The sequence below is a fragment of the Notothenia coriiceps genome, unplaced genomic scaffold (assembly GCF_000735185.1).
Source record: "Notothenia coriiceps isolate Sejong01 unplaced genomic scaffold, NC01 NC01_scaffold00017984, whole genome shotgun sequence".
Classification (NCBI taxonomy): Eukaryota; Metazoa; Chordata; class Actinopteri; order Perciformes; family Nototheniidae; genus Notothenia; species Notothenia coriiceps.
Window position 1 is genome coordinate 221988 of NW_011350685.1, and position 19236 is coordinate 241223.

Sequence of the window (19236 nt, forward strand, 5' to 3'; positions counted from 1 at the left end):
TCCCCATCGCCTCTCATTTCATTGATGTCCGTCTGTTTTTTTATTTTATGAATGAACGGCGGTGGAGAAAAGGGGACGGGAAACTGGACCCTTTTTGATTGGCTGCTAGGGGTTGACGTCACTTCCGCTCCAACGCGATGCACCCATTCACAGGGAAAAAGAGAAACAATGCACACCCAGAGAGAGAGAGAGAGAGAGAGAGAGAGAGAGAGAGAGAGAGAGAGAGAGAGAGAGAGAGAGAGAGAGAGAGAGAGAGAGAGAGAGAGAGAGAGAGAGAGCTGCGGACTGATAGCTGCGGACTGAGAGCGAGGAGTAGTGCGTTTACAATGCGTGAATAGATTAAACCAAACGCAGGAACTGAATTTGGGAGGGTGGTGCGGGCACACTGTGCGAGAACCAAACCGAGGAGATAACCGACAGTGAAGCTTACCTACGCAGCTCAAAATACGACGTGCTATGGGGGACCTACGCGAGATGGACTGTCCGGTGGTGAAGCGGTTATTAAAGGACGACAGTGCCAAGTGCCTGCTGCTGGACTGCCGCTCTTTCCTCGCCTTCAACGCGGGACACATCCGCGGAGCCGTCAACGCCCGCTGTAACACTATCGTTCGCCGCAGGGCCAAGGGCTCCGTGCTCAGCCTGGACCAGATACTGGCCGGGGACGAGGAGGTCCGTGAACGCCTCCGCTCCGGGATGTACTCCGCCGTGGTGCTGTACGACGAGAGGACGCCGGACTCGGAGACGGTGAAAGAGGACAGCACGCTGACTCTGGTGCTCAACGCGGTGTGCAGCGACTCCTCCGGAACACTCATATACCTGCTGAAAGGTAAATACAGTGCTTTGTTATTGAACGTGGGGTCAGGTGCATCATGTTATTATTATAAGCTACACTCGCACCAGTAAGGATTCTGCCTTCATTTATTATTTGATTTAACCCTAATGTAGGACAATAAAGATATGCAAAATGTATAATAGTAGATTTGTTGTATTAATGATTTAAACATGCTTTATTCAGCCTTTAAATTAGGCAATAACAAACTAAACAATGACTATATATATTGTTTTGTTATCTTTAAAAATGTTGTTTTGTAATAATATATCCATATTCAAATGGAGCTTATTTTTGAAAATAATTCTCTGTGTTAGTAAACAGAAACATTTTTAAATGGATAAAAATGACACGTTAATGATAATGTTCTTTTTGAGGCTTTACAATAGTAATTATAGCTATAGATTTGATCAAAAGTTGAATTTCAATATGCCACCATCCTATCTGGGTCATTGTTTATTTAGTTTTTCACAGGCATTCAATATTGTTCTTTATTACCTTCATAAAGGCTGAGTATGTGTTTTTGTAGCTGCTTTATTAACAAAAGATTGACATGTCCTCCTAAATGGGCCTACTCTATTTGTATGCACTGGTGTTATTATTTTTCTACAATACACACACTCACTCAGTCACTCACAGCTGAACACATTCACACACAGACCAATGCCCTGAGCTGAGTGAATGAGGTAATGCCAATGCGTAGAGGCCACATCAAACCGGAGGGACTTACAGGGTACATGATCCTTTCAGAAACAGTGCCCTTCGGGTAGAAATAGAAGATAAAAAGCTGTAAAATTCAAAAAAAATCAACGCTTTATTTACCCTCCAGCCTATATTTAGGCTGCAGGGATTCTGAAAAGGCAGCTGCTGCAAGCTGTGGCGCACTCTTTTTGTATGTGTGTATCATAATGACGTAGTCGCCTTGAAGCACAGGAGAGACTGTGTGTAGCTTATAAAGATGACATTTCCCAGTTCATCTGATGTGATCCCTGAGGTGCACAGAGCAGCCTACAGATGCAACAAAAAGAAAAAAGGGATGACGACATTGTTTTCAAATCCACGGTAGTAACCACAAGAGAGAGTAGTTCAGGGCCTGGTGGAATAGACCTTATGTATGTATGATTGTGCAGCAATTGTAATGTAGGCTGCCATGCTTTTGTAGTCCTTATGCATGCTGCTGTAGAGTTCTAAGCACATAAACTCCCCTCCCTCCCACCCACACAAACACAAATCACTGTTCCAGGAGGATCTTACATTTCCAAGTAGTGATTATATCTCACTCGGATTGTGTCTAATGTGATGTGTAGGATGAATGGTACTTAATCTGGATGTCTCTTTTCTAGGTGGATACGACAGGTTTTTCTCAGAGTACCCAGAGTTTTGTATAAAGACCAAATCCTTACCGCCCCTCACCAGCCAGTCCAGCGTCGACTCTTCCTGCTCGTCTTGTGGGACGCCGCACCACGACCAGGTAAAAACAACACATGATCAGCCCTTAAGGGACTGTTTAAGTAATATACTTAACATTGACCAATGTCAGTGTAATGTCACTTCAGTCAAATCATTGTTACAGCCTGTGAAAGTCAAGTTTAGTTTGAATCATCGACACCATGATCTGCTGGGTGCAAACACTCAACGTTTTTTGGTTCGCAACATCACTTTTGTTCACTTTCCCACGCCCATTCAAGCACATTTCCTTATCCGGTCTGGATTGTGAAAGCAGTGACAGTGTAGTTACAAGCTTGTTTGTCAGTGTAAAGGCCATGCTAGGGTAAAAGTAGGGCTGCTCAATTAATCGTATTTTAATCGCAATTATGATTATGGCTTACAACGATTACGAAAACAACGTAATCGAAATAAAACTTTTATTTTTTTTTAATTCATTATTTTTTTATTGGTTTTTCAGTTGAATTATACTTAAGGTTCAGGGTAATCAACTGTTAAAAACATACTGTTACATTTTTTTCTCTTAAATAAATTGATGTTTTCAAAGTAAATGGATAATCGTTTTTAATAATCGTGATATCAATTATTGACCCAAATAATCGAGATTATGATTTTTGCCATAATCGAGCAGCCCTCGATAAAGCAATGTAACCTCTTGGGAATATTTTCTTTTGTTTGAGTGAGTTATTTGTCTAATGATAGGCTACAGGTCATAGGTCAGTATTGATTCACCTCTGCCTTACTTCCTGTGACCCGGTCGGTCTCGTTTAGCTGGTTAGTGATCTGCTGTTTGGAGCCTGCATATTTGATGCAACGTTCACAGTCACATGAGGCTCGGGGGTTTAATTCCCCCCCGAAACGCATGAGGAGAGAGACGCAGACAATCCAGCCTCTGTGCGTTTTTTCTGAGAAGAATGCTCGATAGTCTCGCCCGCACTATTCAGCATTAAAAGTAGCTTCCTGTTTTTCGGTATCTCACTCTCCATTTTCCTCCCAGCGTCCACCCCGCCCTCTCTCTCCTCACATTACATCTCTTAGCAGTATTGATCACATCCTGATGCTGTGTCAGCACGAGGTCGTCAGCGGCAGTGACATAAACAGACCGAGCTTTCTGTCAATAAGTCTCACTACCGGTATAGACTGACAGCTGGCTGACCCCTCACATCCATTCAAAAGGGAAAACAAGACCACTAGTCTTACATTGGAACTTGCTTTGAAAGAACACCAGGTCATAATGTTTTTTTTTACCTTGGATGCTTTATGGTTCTGATTATGATAGGTCATATTTTTCTGCTCCGTGAGATACTTCCTGTTTCTAGGAAATGCCACCGTGTGCTCAGTTGATGCTGTGTCATAAATCATTGAGTAAAACCAATCTTCCACCAGTAGAGTGTAATGACAGAACAAGTACAAGGTGTCCTTATTGCAACATGACAGGATGTAAACCCCCATGAAACATCTGTTTTACTGATAAATTTAAAACACAATAATATTTCTGTACACTTGACTCATAATCACAGATATGTTTCCTTATTGAGAAAATGACTCAGCTTGAAACGGAGCAGCCCTTATCAAATGACTGATTGATCAAACAGATACAAAGCTACCCCTGTCTGATTTAAGGCTTGGAAAAATGATCAGAAATATATTTAGGAGAGATCACACTTTATACTGAAGTCATCTGAACTGAGACAGTGGAAGCTTTGTCTCATCGTGTTAGCTCTCTAAGTCTCTTCTGACTACCATGGCTCTTCGGGTTAGGTCAGAGGATGTTTCTTAATAAAAATGACTGTACTGAGAATCTGTCTCTTCAACTGATTAATCATCCCTCTTCCATCCGTCCAGGGCGGCCCGGTGGAGATCCTCCCGTTCCTCTACCTCGGCAGCGCCCTCCACGCCTCAAAGAAAGAGGTTTTGGACGCCACAGGAATCTCCGCCCTGCTGAACGTGTCCGCCGACTGTCCCAACCACTTCGAGGGGGCGTACCAGTACAAGTGTATCCCTGTGGAAGACAACCATAAAGAGGACATCAGCTGCTGGTTCCTGGAGGCTATTGAGTTCATAGGTCAGTGTGTGTGTGTGTGTGTGTGTGTGTGTGTGTGTGTGTGTGTGTGTGTGTGTGTGTGTGTGTGTGTGTGTGTGTGTGTGTGTCTTTCTTTGCAGAGGAGCTTTATGTGGTTCATTTTTTTCGTATTTAGTCAAGTTCATATTGTTGTTATGTCTGCTCAAACATTCCAATAACATTTCTATTATCAATGAGAAGACATATGTAGGTCGCCAACTGACTGAGTTATTGTCATTATTGGATTAACAGCTGATTATTTTCTCCATTATTTGTTTGACTATTAAACTGCAGAACATTTTGGAAAATGCACCTCACGATGTCCTAGTCCCAAACACATCCAATGACTTTAATGTAAGACAAGGAGAAGCAGCTTATTCTAACATATCAAGTTTTGCATTATCTTGAAATTATAGATCATTAAAATACAATAATATTAATCATACAATATGGAAAATAACAGCTGAGATATTATTTTCTTTGCCTTTTCTGAGAGTCTGAGAATTTCTTTAGACAACATTTTTTTTACGAGTAGCCATTTATCCGTCACATTAAAGCAGGTTTCGCAGAGAGAGGAAATACGCACCAAAATCTAAGAATAGTTAAGTAGCAAAACAAAAACGATGTCGTACAAGCACAGAAAAGATGGAAGAAAGGAATTTGAGAATGAGAAAGACTATGAGAAAATATTCCAATTTCTCTGGAACACGATTTCTCTGTGTTTGCGTGTTATTACGGTTAGTGTGTGATTTGCGTTTGATATCCATGCTGTGCATCTACGTGGTTTCAGGGCTGAGTGTATGTCTGTTAGCGTGTACTCTGGTGAGTGTGTGTGTGTGTGTGTGTGTGTGTGTGTGTGTGTGTGTGTGTGTGTGTGTGTGTGTGTGTGTGTGTGTGTGTGTGTGTGTGTGTGTGTGTGTAGATGCTGGTATGCGTCATAGTTAGCTGCTGTGGGACTAGAGTCTGACTCATCCTCTGTTACCGGGTGAACAGACGCCGTGTTGAGTTACCTGAAAACTGTCTGAAATATATAGACGGCTAAAAAGTAAAGCAAGACACAAAACAAAATGGTGTGAGTTGGTTGTTATCAATCCGCTAAAAATCACCTATGGTTAAACTGGTGCATTTTATTTGATGTCAGTAGTGGAAACTTAGATGGAATTAATCTGCATGCAAAAGAATATATAAAACAAAATATCAGCCTATTATCTTTTTTTAAATGTCTAGCAGTCCATGCTAACATGCTCCATTACATGACTGTCCAGCTGATTGTTGTTTCTCTTGGGGAAATGCAGTTACTGTAAAGGATCTAATCAAACTACTTCCTCAATGTTGTTGCTCGCAGTATCAAAGTAATCCCATGCGTCTAAACATACTGAAAGAGGCAGAGACAGAAATAGGACAGGGGAGGAAGTGTGAAAGAGGCTGATGACTCACATTTATTTGCACTTGCGTGTTTCAGATAAATGTCATTTGCTGCTTTCTCACTTGGAGGTTGGTTTGAATGAAAAGTGTAGAGGAGAAGAAATGAGAACTGCTTGAGGCAAAGCTGTACGTCTGTTAAAAAAAATGGCATTACGGGTAACAATTAGTTTGATTGTGGAAAATCGTTGATATAAAATTCCTTTCTTCGTCCGTTCACAAAGCACAACAATATTTTCCGACAAATAACTAAAGATTAGGAGCTAGACACGAGGAAAGATTTGTCAATGAACTATGATATTCTCTTTTAAACTGAGATTTACATTTGAAGGTGTATTGGTGCCATAAGGCTATGATAAGTACGACCGGCTTCAAATGCATCCTCACATGAACTGCTATAAACATGTTGGAGCCCTTTAATTACATTTAACACATACCCTGGAAAAGTGTCAATATCCATGACTGAAATTGAGCTTGAATGTCATTTTTTTTTACAATTAAAGTCATCAGGGTACCTCATCTGGGAACCATGAACGTACAACATCTGAGGCCAACATTGAAAATTAGGATAAAGTGTGAGAATATTCTAAATCTTGACGAATCCATTTAGTAGAGGTTGACATATCTGACTGGTAAATCTAGATGAAATAATAAGGACGTCCTCTGGTGAGCATGAACATCTGTACTAAATCTATGGCAATCTATTAAATAGTGATATTTCTTGTCAAACTGAGTGATACAATACAATAAAGCTTTATTTATAAAACACTTTCAAATCTCCAAAGTGCTGTACAGTCAAACAAACAATAATTAGCTAGTAAAACTTTCTGACCTATGACCCTCCCTCTCTCCACAGATTCGGTAAGGGACTCCAGTGGGCGGGTCCTGGTCCATTGTCAGGCGGGCATCTCCCGCTCCGCCACCATCTGCTTAGCCTACCTGATGAAGAGGAAGAGGGTGCGTCTGGACGAAGCCTTTGAGTTTGTGCGGCGGCGGCGCAGCATCATCTCCCCCAACTTCAGCTTCATGGGCCAGCTGCTGCAGTTCGAGTCGCAGCTCCTCGCCACCTCGTGCGCTGCCGAGGCGGCCGCCACGGCGGCGCCACGGCCAGCCCGCTGCTCGGACCCAAGTCCTCCACGGTCACCACGGTGACGTCGGCCACGCCCACCTCTCCGTTCATTTTTAACTTCCCTGTTTCCGTGGTGAACCCCGCCTACCTGCACCACGGCCCACTCACAACGTCCCCCGGATGCTGATGGTTAGCCAATCGCAGCCTTTACCCAATTAACTGACTCACAGACTGGGCTGCCATTGGCTGGAAGATCTGTCAGTCTTACTGACCGGTATGTACATGCTTCCAGGACAGGGAGGTGAGAAGCGTCACGGTGCCTGATTCAAAACTCGAAGACTGAACAAATGTTTTTACAGAAACCAGCCAACGCTCCTTCCATTTTAACACAAGGTTTCTTCAAATAGACCAAAAATGAACTGTCTTTCAAATGTAAAGTGTCAGACTGACGTCAACAGAAGACACACACTCTTCTTTGAAACTCAACAACATGCACTGACACAGAGGCATGAGCAGCAGCAAAACACTCTCTCGCTCTGCCTCGCACACACACACATTCATGACTACCAACTGAATAAGCTCAGTATGAAGACAGGGTCGGTTGCTATGGAGAGGACAGGTCTTTAGGAGAGGAGATGGACACAGGAAGGAAGGAGAATTTTAAGCACCCGCTCTTTCCCCTTTGGGTGTCCCTCCTGTTGGCAGATGGATGGAAAAGAGAGGCGAGGAGACGGTGATAGAAAGCAGGAGCCTCTTCCGTGACAGGTGCTCCGACCGGGGCTTCCTGTCTTTCATACGTCCTCTTCCTCTCTCTGCCCCCCCCCCTACACCGTCCTCTCCCCTCTCATCTCCCCTTTTCATCCTTTTATATTCCTTCCCTCCTCTCATCTCTGTGTCTCATCTTCACCCTGTCCGCCCCCTCTCCTCTGCTCCTCATCTCCTCACTGAAGAGGCTAAATAAATCAAATAAGATGCCAAATGAAGGCCAGGGCCCTGGTAAATGGACTGGGAAACCCCACTGAAGGGAACAGCTACTGCTACATTACTAAAACGTTGTTTTTTCGACGAAAGGACAACTGCTAAAAAGCTTTTTTCGATCAGAGGGCAGAATTTGAAGCACAGTGAATCTGCAAGACGACCACGTAAAGGACCATTCAGCTGGTTATGTATGATTTAACATCAATATTATTTTTCTTCGCTATGAACCATTTCCAAAGAAATACATGTGTTTTAAGGTTATTTTCTGCGAACACTAGCTCCAGTAGGATGCTTTGGAAAATGTTGATGGCTGAAATGTGCATCACCCCCGAATGGTCCTTTACAGATGTTTGTGCCTTGTTCACAAAGGTATCCTAAAGATGTTGGCGTGCTGCTAGAAAGCCGATTGCTGAATGTTGGTCAAACATAACAAACGTCAGCATTTCAGCAGTACAGACTCTAATTCCAAAAGGTCTGAAGCTTCTCTCTTCATCTCTCACAGATGGATACAAACATAATGTATTTGAGCAATTCAATATTTGATATTATAATTCAACATTTGGAAAGGCCATTTTTCAGCCTGACCCGCCATAAAAAAGAATTAAAGCAGTGTTTTCCAAGGATACAAAACAAACTTCCTTAACCATTAATAGACATAAACCGAAAATAATGAGAATTTGAACATGATGTCTAGAGAAAAAAATACATTTGTCATGTGTGCTTCTACATCTTTTATATGAGAAAATGTGCGACAATTTAGAGGCAACATTTGTTCCTATCGGCCATATTTTCAAAGACAATGCTGAGCAAACATCAGGGACCCTATCCACTAGAGACTGATTGATTCCCCCTTTTAAATCCATACTGAAAAAATGAAGCGTGATGAAGTAATAAAGAGAAGAGAGCTTTGGGTTTTTACGAAACGTTTTATAATCCAATAAATGTTATTATTTAGTTATTTAGATTCTCTGTTTTTGAAGATTGTCCACACATCTCCACTTTCTGGGCGTCAAAGCCAAACATCACGCCATTTTCATAATGTCACACTTTTAGACGATGTTTGTATCGCTTCTGCTTTTGACCAGGCTGAGCTTTACACTCTGTGCTAGAAATCCAAAGGCACAGAACCATCATGGTCGCTCACACACACACACACACACACACACACACACACACACACACACACACACACACACACACACACACACACACACACACACACACACACACACACAAAATCTGTTTCTGTTTTTGAAGATTGTCGGCACCTATCTCTGTAGCACTTTGAAGTGATGCAATACTGTATTTATAATTTATGATTGATTTGAACATCATGGTGATGGTAAACTGAATAGACTTTGCATTTGCTCCATGTAGGGAGGGAGACAGAGAGAGATGAGAGAGCCAATCAGTGAGAAACGCAATACTTTGTACACATCTGTGTGGTAATCGTCTATTTGTCTGTCTGTCAGCCTGTCTGCCTCTCTGCGTCACTCCGTCTCTCTGTCTGGTCAATGATGTTTACCCATCACGGCAATATCAATCCTCCACTTGGACATTTATATTTAAAAAAAAAAAAATACAACTTTCCCTCAATTTTATTGTGGAATGAATTATCTGTACATTTATTTATTACTGAAGATCCACTGTTGAATAAAAAATGTTCTTAAGTAATAGGTTGTATGTCCTTTTTTGTTATGGTGGTGTTTGAAACTAATCAAATATATTGTATAAGCATACACACAATTTCATATAAGGCTAAATTGAAACCGTGAATGATATCATTTTGTTAAGACACACACCACGGGTTATTTAGAAGGTATTACACACAGAAGTAGAAATGAACTCGATGATGCAGATTTAACTATTCAGTTCAATATCCCTGCTTTAAATAATATGAAACAATAAAAGTATTCAAACGGATTTTTTGACAAAACGGGAAAACAACTGACATATTGTGTATATGTGTCTTTTATAATGTCACCTATTTGTTAATTTTACGCTCATTTTTAAATATGGGAGTGTAAGCAAAGACTGCCCCCCAGTGGTGAGAACATTGAATCGTCCTCAACCTGTTTCAAACGGTAACATCCACAACACATGAGCATAGCACTAACCAATCAGAAGGTAGCTCATTTAAATCGTCACGGTAGGAAATGCACAGGTGGATTCAATACAAATAATGATGGCTGCGTTCCAATTAGGGGATGTCCCGGTGTTGTGCATGCGAGCTCTCTGGAGTTACTCACTGGGAGACGGAATGGAACCAAATGGAACACAGCCATCGTTAGTGTCATCAGTTTCCGTTGTGCTTTTCCTCCTAGACGAGGCAACTGTCTGTGAACAGCATGCTATAGTAACGTTAGTATAGTTGACTAAAGAAAAATATGGTCTCTTGTTTATTCAGGGACTCAGGAGGAAGTGAAGGAAGCTGGAGAAAGGTAAGATCATATGAAATGAATGATAAAACATCAGCAGTTTAATATTATATTATAATGTTGAGGTTAAAGATTTTGTCCAAAGGCGAGGGGCCTTGATTGGTATTTTTTTCAACATATTTACATTTGATATAAGGGGGACCCTTATCAAAAAAGCGACATATGCATAAATATTCCTTTATTTGCTAAACCCCACTCCATAAGCGTTTCACAAAGATTCTGTCAAGATTTTTTTTCCTACACACACATACTAAAATAGTTGTGGAAAATATATGTGAAGTTAATGCTTAATATTTGCTCCATCATAGTGTCATAGTGTGTAAATGCCAGTTATCTTTGTTCATTTGCAGATAGTAAATACACTTCACACCCTCACCTGTTGCCAATAAAATGTCATACAATAAGTACATGGTACAGTGTATCGAAAAAACGACATAGTATAGCCTACTGTCCCAGAAAAGTCTCTGATATTCATTTTTTTCTAGTTTTTTTTCTGAGACTTTCAAAATACTATACAATGACTTTTTTAGACATGTTATACAACAAATTGTTATTTTGACATACTATATCGGAATATGATGAAAAAAAGTCATTGTTTATCATGTGGAAATAAGTTATTGTATAGTATGTACAACAATATAGTATACTATGTCAAAATAATCGGAAATTACACAAAAATAAAGTGTGTGGAAAATATCAGAAAAAACAACAGTTTGTCAAACATATCAGAAAAGATTGTGTATTATGTCCCAAATAAGTCATAGTTTAGGATGTTGACAAATATCTTAACAAAATATTAAGGTATGTATTAAATATAAATACAATTGACTTTAGGGAAGTTAAATTAACACATCTATAGGTATTATTAAATCAAATGTGCATCATGTTTAGTGACCGTACAGAATGAAAAAAATACTTAACACAGGTATACACGTTAAGTTCTTTTATTAAGATTTTCTTCTGTACAACAGTTAGAAGTGTATCCGTTACACATGTTAGCTGGTCAGCAGCTCTGTACAACCGTCTGTACAACAGGAAGTCAAACATCACTGAAGAGGAAATGTGTTAATTAAACCGTTTGGTAGAAGGCAGGTCAGAAGAATAGGCATGGATTGATTGAACACTCACTCACACACACACACACACACACACACACACACACACACACACACACACACACACACACACACACACACACACACACACACACACCTCCAAAGTATTTACATAAAAAGGCTGACTGACCCTTGAGACCGAAGGAGACAAAGGCCAGCTCAAACACACATCAAATAGTTATTACATAAAAAAAGTCTTTCAAAGGAAAAAGAACAATACATTTCAAATCATCTATAAAAGGCCCATCTGGAGTTAGTTTATGTACAGTCTCGTTTAAAACAAAGCCCACAGCTTTCTGCTAATAAATCCAAAGTGCTCCTGACCGTAATGAAGTCACACCGTAAACTCCAACAGTGACGCTTCCTGAAACCCTCGTCTTAGTGCTCTGATCAGGGACACAGCGAGTTTAAGCATAAAAAGGAAAATATGTATGTTCAGTCTTGCAAAACTTGCATTGTTTGTCATTCACCAATTTAGAAATATAATCAGAACTTTAGATTTTAAGTTGTGTTGTGAAATGCTAGACAACATTTAATACCGTGGTCAAATATAGTTTAAGTGCATGCTTTTTAACATCGGGCTGAATGCTTTGTAAACTGTCCCAGTGCTGCATCTCTCTTATTTTCACTGAAACCTTTTGCCATTATAGTTTCATTTGAGGTCAGATCCAGGAGATGTTAGACTTCACACTATATTCAATGTTCTTAACTCAGACCAACGTCATCTTTACCTTTTAATTTAAAGTGCAAATCAGCTGAAATCTGAATTTTACTGACACTCTAATGCTAACGAATTCAGGATGAAAATAAAAGATCAGAGCAGCCTGGTCAGATTGAATAACCCATCCCTCAATGATGTCTAAAAGTGTATTTCGTAATATCGGCTAGATCTGGATAAATCTATCATAGTACATTTCATAGCAATTTAAAGGCAATCTATCCATTCTCAAAAACTCTAAAAGCCTTTTTCCACAGTTTCAAGGAATTTCAAAGACTCAGCACTGCTCGACTTGATGGAAATGTAAGAAACTAAACGTGTGATGTACAGTGTCATTAATCCAACATTATAATCAACAGAAAAAAACATGGTCATTAAAAAAAAGTTCAATGGTACAGTACGTAATGTGAGGAGTTTGCTAATCTTGCTATTATGAGGTTTTTTTTCATACATGTTAGTGTCACTTTAAAATGTTAGTACAAACAAAAATGTGAAATAATCTTTAGGTAAAACATATCTATTATCCTTTGTCAACCTGCAGCTCTGTGCTCACATATTTATCTTTTGAAGCCTGTAACCAGCCCGCTGAATGGCTTCCAAGATAGAAGAAATAGTCAAGTAAAAGTACAAAAAAGAGTTAAGAAAACAAAAATGGAATAGACTTCAGAAAAACACAAATAGCACTGTTTAGAAATGAATCCTTATAAACATGCCTTTGTGATATACAGTATACTCAGAGGTGGGTAAGTAACCAACTAGATTTATTCAACTACTGTACTTAAGTACACGTTTGAGGTACTTTACTTATAAACTAGCTGCACCTTTACCAGCTTTGATAACACAGTAATGCATCAATATTTATAATCAAAACATATAATATATATTATTCTGAAATGGGCCAATCTGCATAATGAGTACTTTTACTTTTGGTACTTCAAGTATATTTTGATGCTAGTACTTTTACTCAATTAACCTTTTAAATTAAGTAGTTTTATTTGTAACAGAGTATTCCTACACTCTGGTACTTCTACTTTTACTTAAGTACAAGTTCTGAGTACTTATCCCACATCTGCGTATACAGTGGTCTCCTCATAGTAATACTACAAGCCAGCAATTCCTCTGGTGCACCACTAGGGGGCAGTAACAGATGGAGAAGAACATTTGTAAACACAAGGGTCCACGCGAGGAACATTTAAAACAGCAAACAAAAAGAGATCTATAAATGAGCGTGACTCGTTTCATGTGAATGTTAAACTGCCATTGACAAGTTTAGGATGAATGACATGCTGGGGCTTCAGAAAGTATTACGTCAAGTTGTTTGCTGAATTAAGCTCTGAAAAATGTCTATTTAATGTGTTGGTAACAGTCAATCCTCACAACGAGGGAGAAGCTGTAACAAAAAAAAAATCTGGACTTTGAATATTTGTATCTGTATTATTCAGTCATTGTGGCATAAAATATGAAATACTAGTTTGGATGATAAATATAGAGCTTGCTGTACGCAGTTAAATGACATTCCCCGACGATATCACTGGGTTTCAAATCATCTCAGTGTCACAGTGTGCTCCATTTGTTCCGGTGACAGACTGAGTTTTTAACGAGCTGTGCTGAAACAAGCAGCAACCGCCATGTTTAACAGCTAAATATAAGATATCATGGAAAACACCATTTCTTTAGTCATTGAGATTAAGGCAGAGAAAGCAGGAATATCCAGGGCATATTTTCATGATTGACAGGTGCCTCAGCTTGCTGCTTGTCACAACTTGGCTCTGCCCAAAATATGTCTTTATGGCCAAGTAAACATTTATTTAAAACAATCTTATTGTGTGTGGATTTGAGGTTTGGTCCCTGTGTGTGGACTGTAGTGGAAGGTCTGCAGTCTGTTCCTTATTGACTGCTGGGTATTTGTCCGCTGTAATCTCTCTTACGTCCCTCTGCTCACACTAGTTTTGTGATTTCTCCTTTGTTTAAAAGAAGACACAGAGAGCTGCCTCTTGTTTTCACAAACCCTAAATGGAGCAAATGTAACATCAAATGTGCCGGATCTGTTCCCTCGGCACGACAATGGCTGTTTTTCGGAAAGTGCCTCAGGCAGGTGTTTTGTTGCTGTGGATGGTTCACAGTCGAAAGAGGACACAATATCAAAACAACACATTTAAAAACTGCGGGTAGATTTCAGTGTTGTGTTTTGCTGTGGACCGTGTCCTGGTGTAATTGCTTTCTTAATTGTTTTGCGAATCCAGCTGCAGGCCTGCGCATTTAAAAAAAGAAGCTCACTGGAAGAACTCCAGAAATGTTGATCAAACCATTTGCATTTTCTCTGGCAAAATTCGACCAAATCAATAAAAAAAATGTGTTGCTTTCTGTTGCTTTGAACTGAGCACCCCAACATCCTGAAATCCTCTTCTAAGACACATCCGGGTCTGTTTCCAAAGGCTTTCTGACCTCTGCCCTGTCGCCCTCTCCCACCTCAAGGTCAACTCTGGAGACTTGAAATGTGTGTGTGAGGTTTGAAACCCCCTCCAGTTCAGTTCTAGTCCCTCAGAGAGCGGCTCTGGTCCGTTGCAGAGCTGAGAGTTTTAGGACTTCTGCTCGGGGGGGGCCGCCGGGGCAGCAAGGCTCTCAGGCTTCACTATCTGGTAGGTGATCAAGTATTCTGGGTAAGCCTGTGGACAAAGACACCATCTCAGTACAACTTTATTATGTTTATAATGATAGACTTCTATCAAAAGTATAGTTTAATACTACTTTTATTATTGTTATTTTTGAATGCTAAACTTGTACATACATCAATTGCACAGAAAAGAAAATAATTATTATAAATTAATTTTGAGGATTTTCAGTTTCCCTGGAAATAGAATTTGTTGTTTGTTGCTCCATTCGAAGACTATTCCAGGAAATGTGATAGCAATGTTAAACTGTTATATATTTGAGACAAATGACAATGAAATGAGTGGTGCAGTCGATATGTATTGCTGTAGGCTGACATTTACAAGATGGTGTATACTGACATCTTTTGTCACTATACTAAGAATCTTTGAGCATCAGGAAAAGCGCTTTCTAAAGATCTTGTATCATTATTACTGTATTTTAAAATATATAACAAAACGGTAAAACCTTGTAAGCTTGAATTAATCATGCACCTTACTTCAGCCATCTAATCAAGAACTCATTCAAAAAAACATTGCAGATTTCAAGAGTTAAATAGTACCAGGTTAGGCACTCTTTCCTGCACCACTATATAGTCCACAGATTATTTAAACATTACAATTGAAGCATCACTACTTGTTTCTGAAAGGAAGTGTGTACTGACCTGCTCCCCTCTGTAGATGACGTACTCTGCGTAGGCCAGTCCGTTGACGCTGGGTCTCCCGATCACTGAGTGGTGTCCGGGGGGGGCGTGGGCCATCTTCATGGCACTGAACTGGAGGAAGGACTTCCCCAGCGTCACTCTGCAGAACAGCATCTGCCTGAAATGCAAACACACAATATCAGGCTGTCAATGGTTAGCTCACATAATAAATACTGTCTGTTAAAATTCTACAATACTTTTTTTGATTGAATACAATCATAAAATTCCTGATTTCTTTGTTTCCCAATGTTCTATTATACATAATAATAGTACATTATAGTTTTCATAGTACTTTGATTTAGCATAAGTATAAGAGAATTTGATGTGCTGGGCTGTTTTGCACTACCAGGAAATGATAGAAGAGCAGATAGACATTTATCAAGATGTAAGCTTTGGAGAAAACAGCCAGGGAAAGAAAGCTTAATGTTGGGTCTCCAATTGTTTCTTTGTGCAATGCATTGTGGGATAATCTATTCTAGTCCATCAAAAAGTTGAGTGGACTAAGTATGCATAGCCACATCTTTCAGTAAACTGGTCATTTAAGGATTTCATAATCAGACCCTGATTAGAGTTGTTTGTATTGTGGAGTTGGGACACGGGTAATATTTCTTCTAAACTAATGAGTCATCTCACCTGTGGCACACGTAGCAGGAGCGGTCTTTGTGGGTGGGACATCCCGTGCCTCCACCAATCCCATACACGTACTGGTTGCTCTTTGAGGAGTTCTCAGCAAAATAGATCCCGGCACCAAACATGCCACCGATGTAGGCGTGTCGCTCATCAAAGCCCTTATGGATGATGGCATTGATGAAAGGGGAACCTGGCAGGAGAAGAGACACAGATTAGGCCATAAAACCACAAACACATGAAAGAAACTCTGCATGGGGTGGGGGGGGGGTCAGGGACGCCATCTGGAAAACCGCCTTCTTTTAGCTGCCAATAGCATTTGAATTTGATTAAAACAAAGTGTCTCAACAGCTCTCTACCCCAGACTGTAAATCACAAATAACTAAAAGCTCAAGTTTAAAGGAAGCAGAGCGATTGAGATACTGTTGAACTTAATGTTACTCTGGGAAATCCACGATCTGAGAGACTTTGAACATGGTGTGTCCGTTGGTGCTAGACGCACAATTTCAGGCATCAGTGAAGCCAGACGACTTCCTGGGATTTTCTTCTCTGCAGTGTTTAAAGTTTTAAAGGATCAGAACCCTGCTGCAGTCCTGAGGGATGTGTCCAGGCGGAGCCTTGGTGTTGGAAGTGGACATGGAGGATTAATAACCGGATGTCCTTTGCTGATAACATCAACAACAACAACACCGCTCCCGTGGATTCAATCACCTCGACGTCAGGGGGAGGCGCAGCTTCTCCAGGCTCCTGTCCTTTCTTACCGAGTGTACCAATGTACCAAAATGGTTTAATGTACCGGCTATAAATGTTGTTAGATTTAAAAAAACTTGAAGTCAGCCTGTAAGTCTTTAGACCACAAAATCAGCTGGAAACCTCATATCACTCATGTAAAAGCAAAACTGGCTAAAACTATCGCAATATTGGGAAAAGCCAGATTCTGGACTATAACTCATTGTATACTCTATATAACACACTGATGTTGCCATATCTGATTTACTGTGTGGAGATTTGGGGAAACACGTACAAAACCAAACCTACACCCGTTATGCATATTACAAACAAGGGCTATAAGAGTTATCAATAATGTTGGATATCTTGAACACACTAATGTATTATTTTTGAAGTCACACATATTGAAGTTTACTGATCTGGTTAAATGTAAAACGGCGCAAGACATAATCTACTACCCAGGACATTAAAAACATTGTTCGTAGACAGAGAGGGTGGGTATCATTTGAGAGGAAATCTACATTTTAAACAACTCAAGGTCAGAACAACTCTGAGAAGTATGAGTATAACAATCTGTGGGGTGATTTTATGGAATGGTTTGGAGCAGGAGTTCAAACAAAGCACAAGCATCATCCAGTTTAAAAGGATGTACAGAAACACTTTTTTGAAAAACTATGAGAATCACCTCAAACCCTGTGTCCCATTATTAAAGAAGATTTTGATTACTGCAGATGAGTGGACACCGGTGCATCGTCTTTTTTTTTCTTTCTCGCCATGAAATCAGCCGGGTCACCCTGTAGGCACGGGAGGTGGTGGGGTTGTTAGGTATGTAGCATGATGTTCAACAGGAGAAACCCTCAGAGAGTCGTTTAATCTTACAGGCCGTGCGTTTGTATATGCCCCCGTCCGGGGGCTACGTATCCGCGCGACAGCGAGTAGTTTTTCGGAATACCTACTACCGTGGAACTACGCCTTTCCCCTTGGACCGTCCTCTTCTGTGTCTAATCCGTATTTTGGTTTTCGGTACTTTCTTTGAGACGTACCCACACCCCCCCCAGTCCCTTCGAGACCTTTAATGGTCGGAAGAAGTATCCACGGTTATCGTAAACTAAAACTAATTGTTTCACAGGTTGTCGAGAGATGGGGGCTGACATTAGTTGTTTATTGATTTTCTGAGTAAATTCCTTTCGTCTCGCTAACTCTATGACAACTTGAATTACAATGAGACCCTTTAGGTGCTAGACTCTCTGAAACTTGTACCACACAGGCAACCACGATCTGCGTGTTAAAGTCCGTAGTCACTTCGGTCTGCTGAAGGACCCTAAAAGAAGAGACGTCACAAATTTCAAAATTTCCTAGTCTTGGGACGACGTCAGGACTCCCTACACAGGTCCGCCTCGGAACCACAACCTTCACCTGTACCTCCTAATTATTGGCCTACAGGAAACGACTATTGTAGTTGTTGTTGTTGTGGCGAGGGCACCTAAGTTAGTGGAGCTGCAGTCCCCCTCCGCGTCGAAGAGGTCCGAGGACAGGAAAGAATGGCTCACATGGTTACATGGTTTTACCAAATTACATGGCCGATATTTACAACAATCTAAATTTTTTTGAACTTCAGTCGGACATTCAGAAATCTGGTGTTTTAGTCGACCTTTGGAGTATAGTGAGTACATTTTCGTTTTGACCGATTTTGATAGCGTTATAACCCTTTTCGGTCTAAGACCTGATATTGAGTAACATATGAGATATATTGTGTGACTACAACGGTATAGACTAAATGACACACCTCTAAACCCCTTTGTGCATGTTTTGGTTTGGATGTGGGCAATACGTATAATGTTTGTTCCCGATATTCTCAATAGTTATTACAACCTATAGAACTTGTGTGATTACATAATAAAAACTTCAGTGTGTATAACTTCAAATGACTAGACCAATTTACATTTTGCCGCGTTCTGTATTAGATGATGGGTCCTGTAATTTTTGTAACAAGCATCTGTCTCTCCCACCCATAGTAAACTCTCCTTTAGATGTAAAATTTGTTGAGTTCCAGTCTTGTTGAGACTCTTCATACTCATATTGTTAGACACCCCACTAAAATACCTTACCAAACCTCGTCCTCAAGTTTGTTTCGTGTTCGTAGTAGGTCAAATTTTCCTACATGTCTTTGTGAAAAAACTTTTTGATACTCTTCTTCATAGTTGTTTCGTTCTTTTATGTTAGGCTTTAAAATATTTCCTATCTTATGTCTTGATTTTTTATATATTTATTTACTTTGATTGACGTCTTTACTTCTTCCCACTATATTCTTGTCTATTCTTCTTAATAGGATTATATTTAGGTCATAAGTTAGTTCTTAGATATGATATGTAGTAGAGAATGTAATATATTTTTTATTTAAAGTGAGTTAGAAGTTTTAGTTGTGATATAGTAAGTAAAGTTATTCTATTA

At 40.1% G+C, this 19236-nt stretch overlaps 2 protein-coding genes across 2 annotated transcripts in view; one reads left to right on the forward strand and one right to left on the reverse strand.

Annotated features, from left to right (window-relative positions):
* Positions 1 to 249: 249 nt before the first annotated feature.
* dusp4 (dual specificity phosphatase 4) lies at positions 250 to 9447 on the forward strand. The gene is made up of 5 exons (XM_010777308.1): positions 250 to 826; positions 2173 to 2300; positions 4121 to 4340; positions 6616 to 6854; positions 6890 to 9447. The coding sequence occupies exons 1-5, from the start codon at positions 457 to 459 to the stop codon at positions 7013 to 7015; spliced, it is 1083 nt and encodes a 360-aa protein (XP_010775610.1). The 5' UTR covers positions 250 to 456; the 3' UTR covers positions 7016 to 9447.
* A 3526-nt stretch (positions 9448 to 12973) lies between these two features.
* LOC104950757 (tankyrase-1-like) overlaps positions 12974 to 19236 on the reverse strand; it is a 73442-nt gene continuing 67179 nt past the window's right edge. The window contains exons 18-21 of the mRNA XM_010777316.1: positions 18046 to 18106; positions 16063 to 16262; positions 15391 to 15547; positions 12974 to 14743 (exon numbers count right to left, since the gene is read on the reverse strand). Of these exons, the coding sequence (XP_010775618.1) occupies positions 14657 to 14743; positions 15391 to 15547; positions 16063 to 16262; positions 18046 to 18106 (505 nt within the window). The 3' untranslated portion in view covers positions 12974 to 14656. The remainder of the gene's footprint in view (positions 14744 to 15390; positions 15548 to 16062; positions 16263 to 18045; positions 18107 to 19236) is intronic.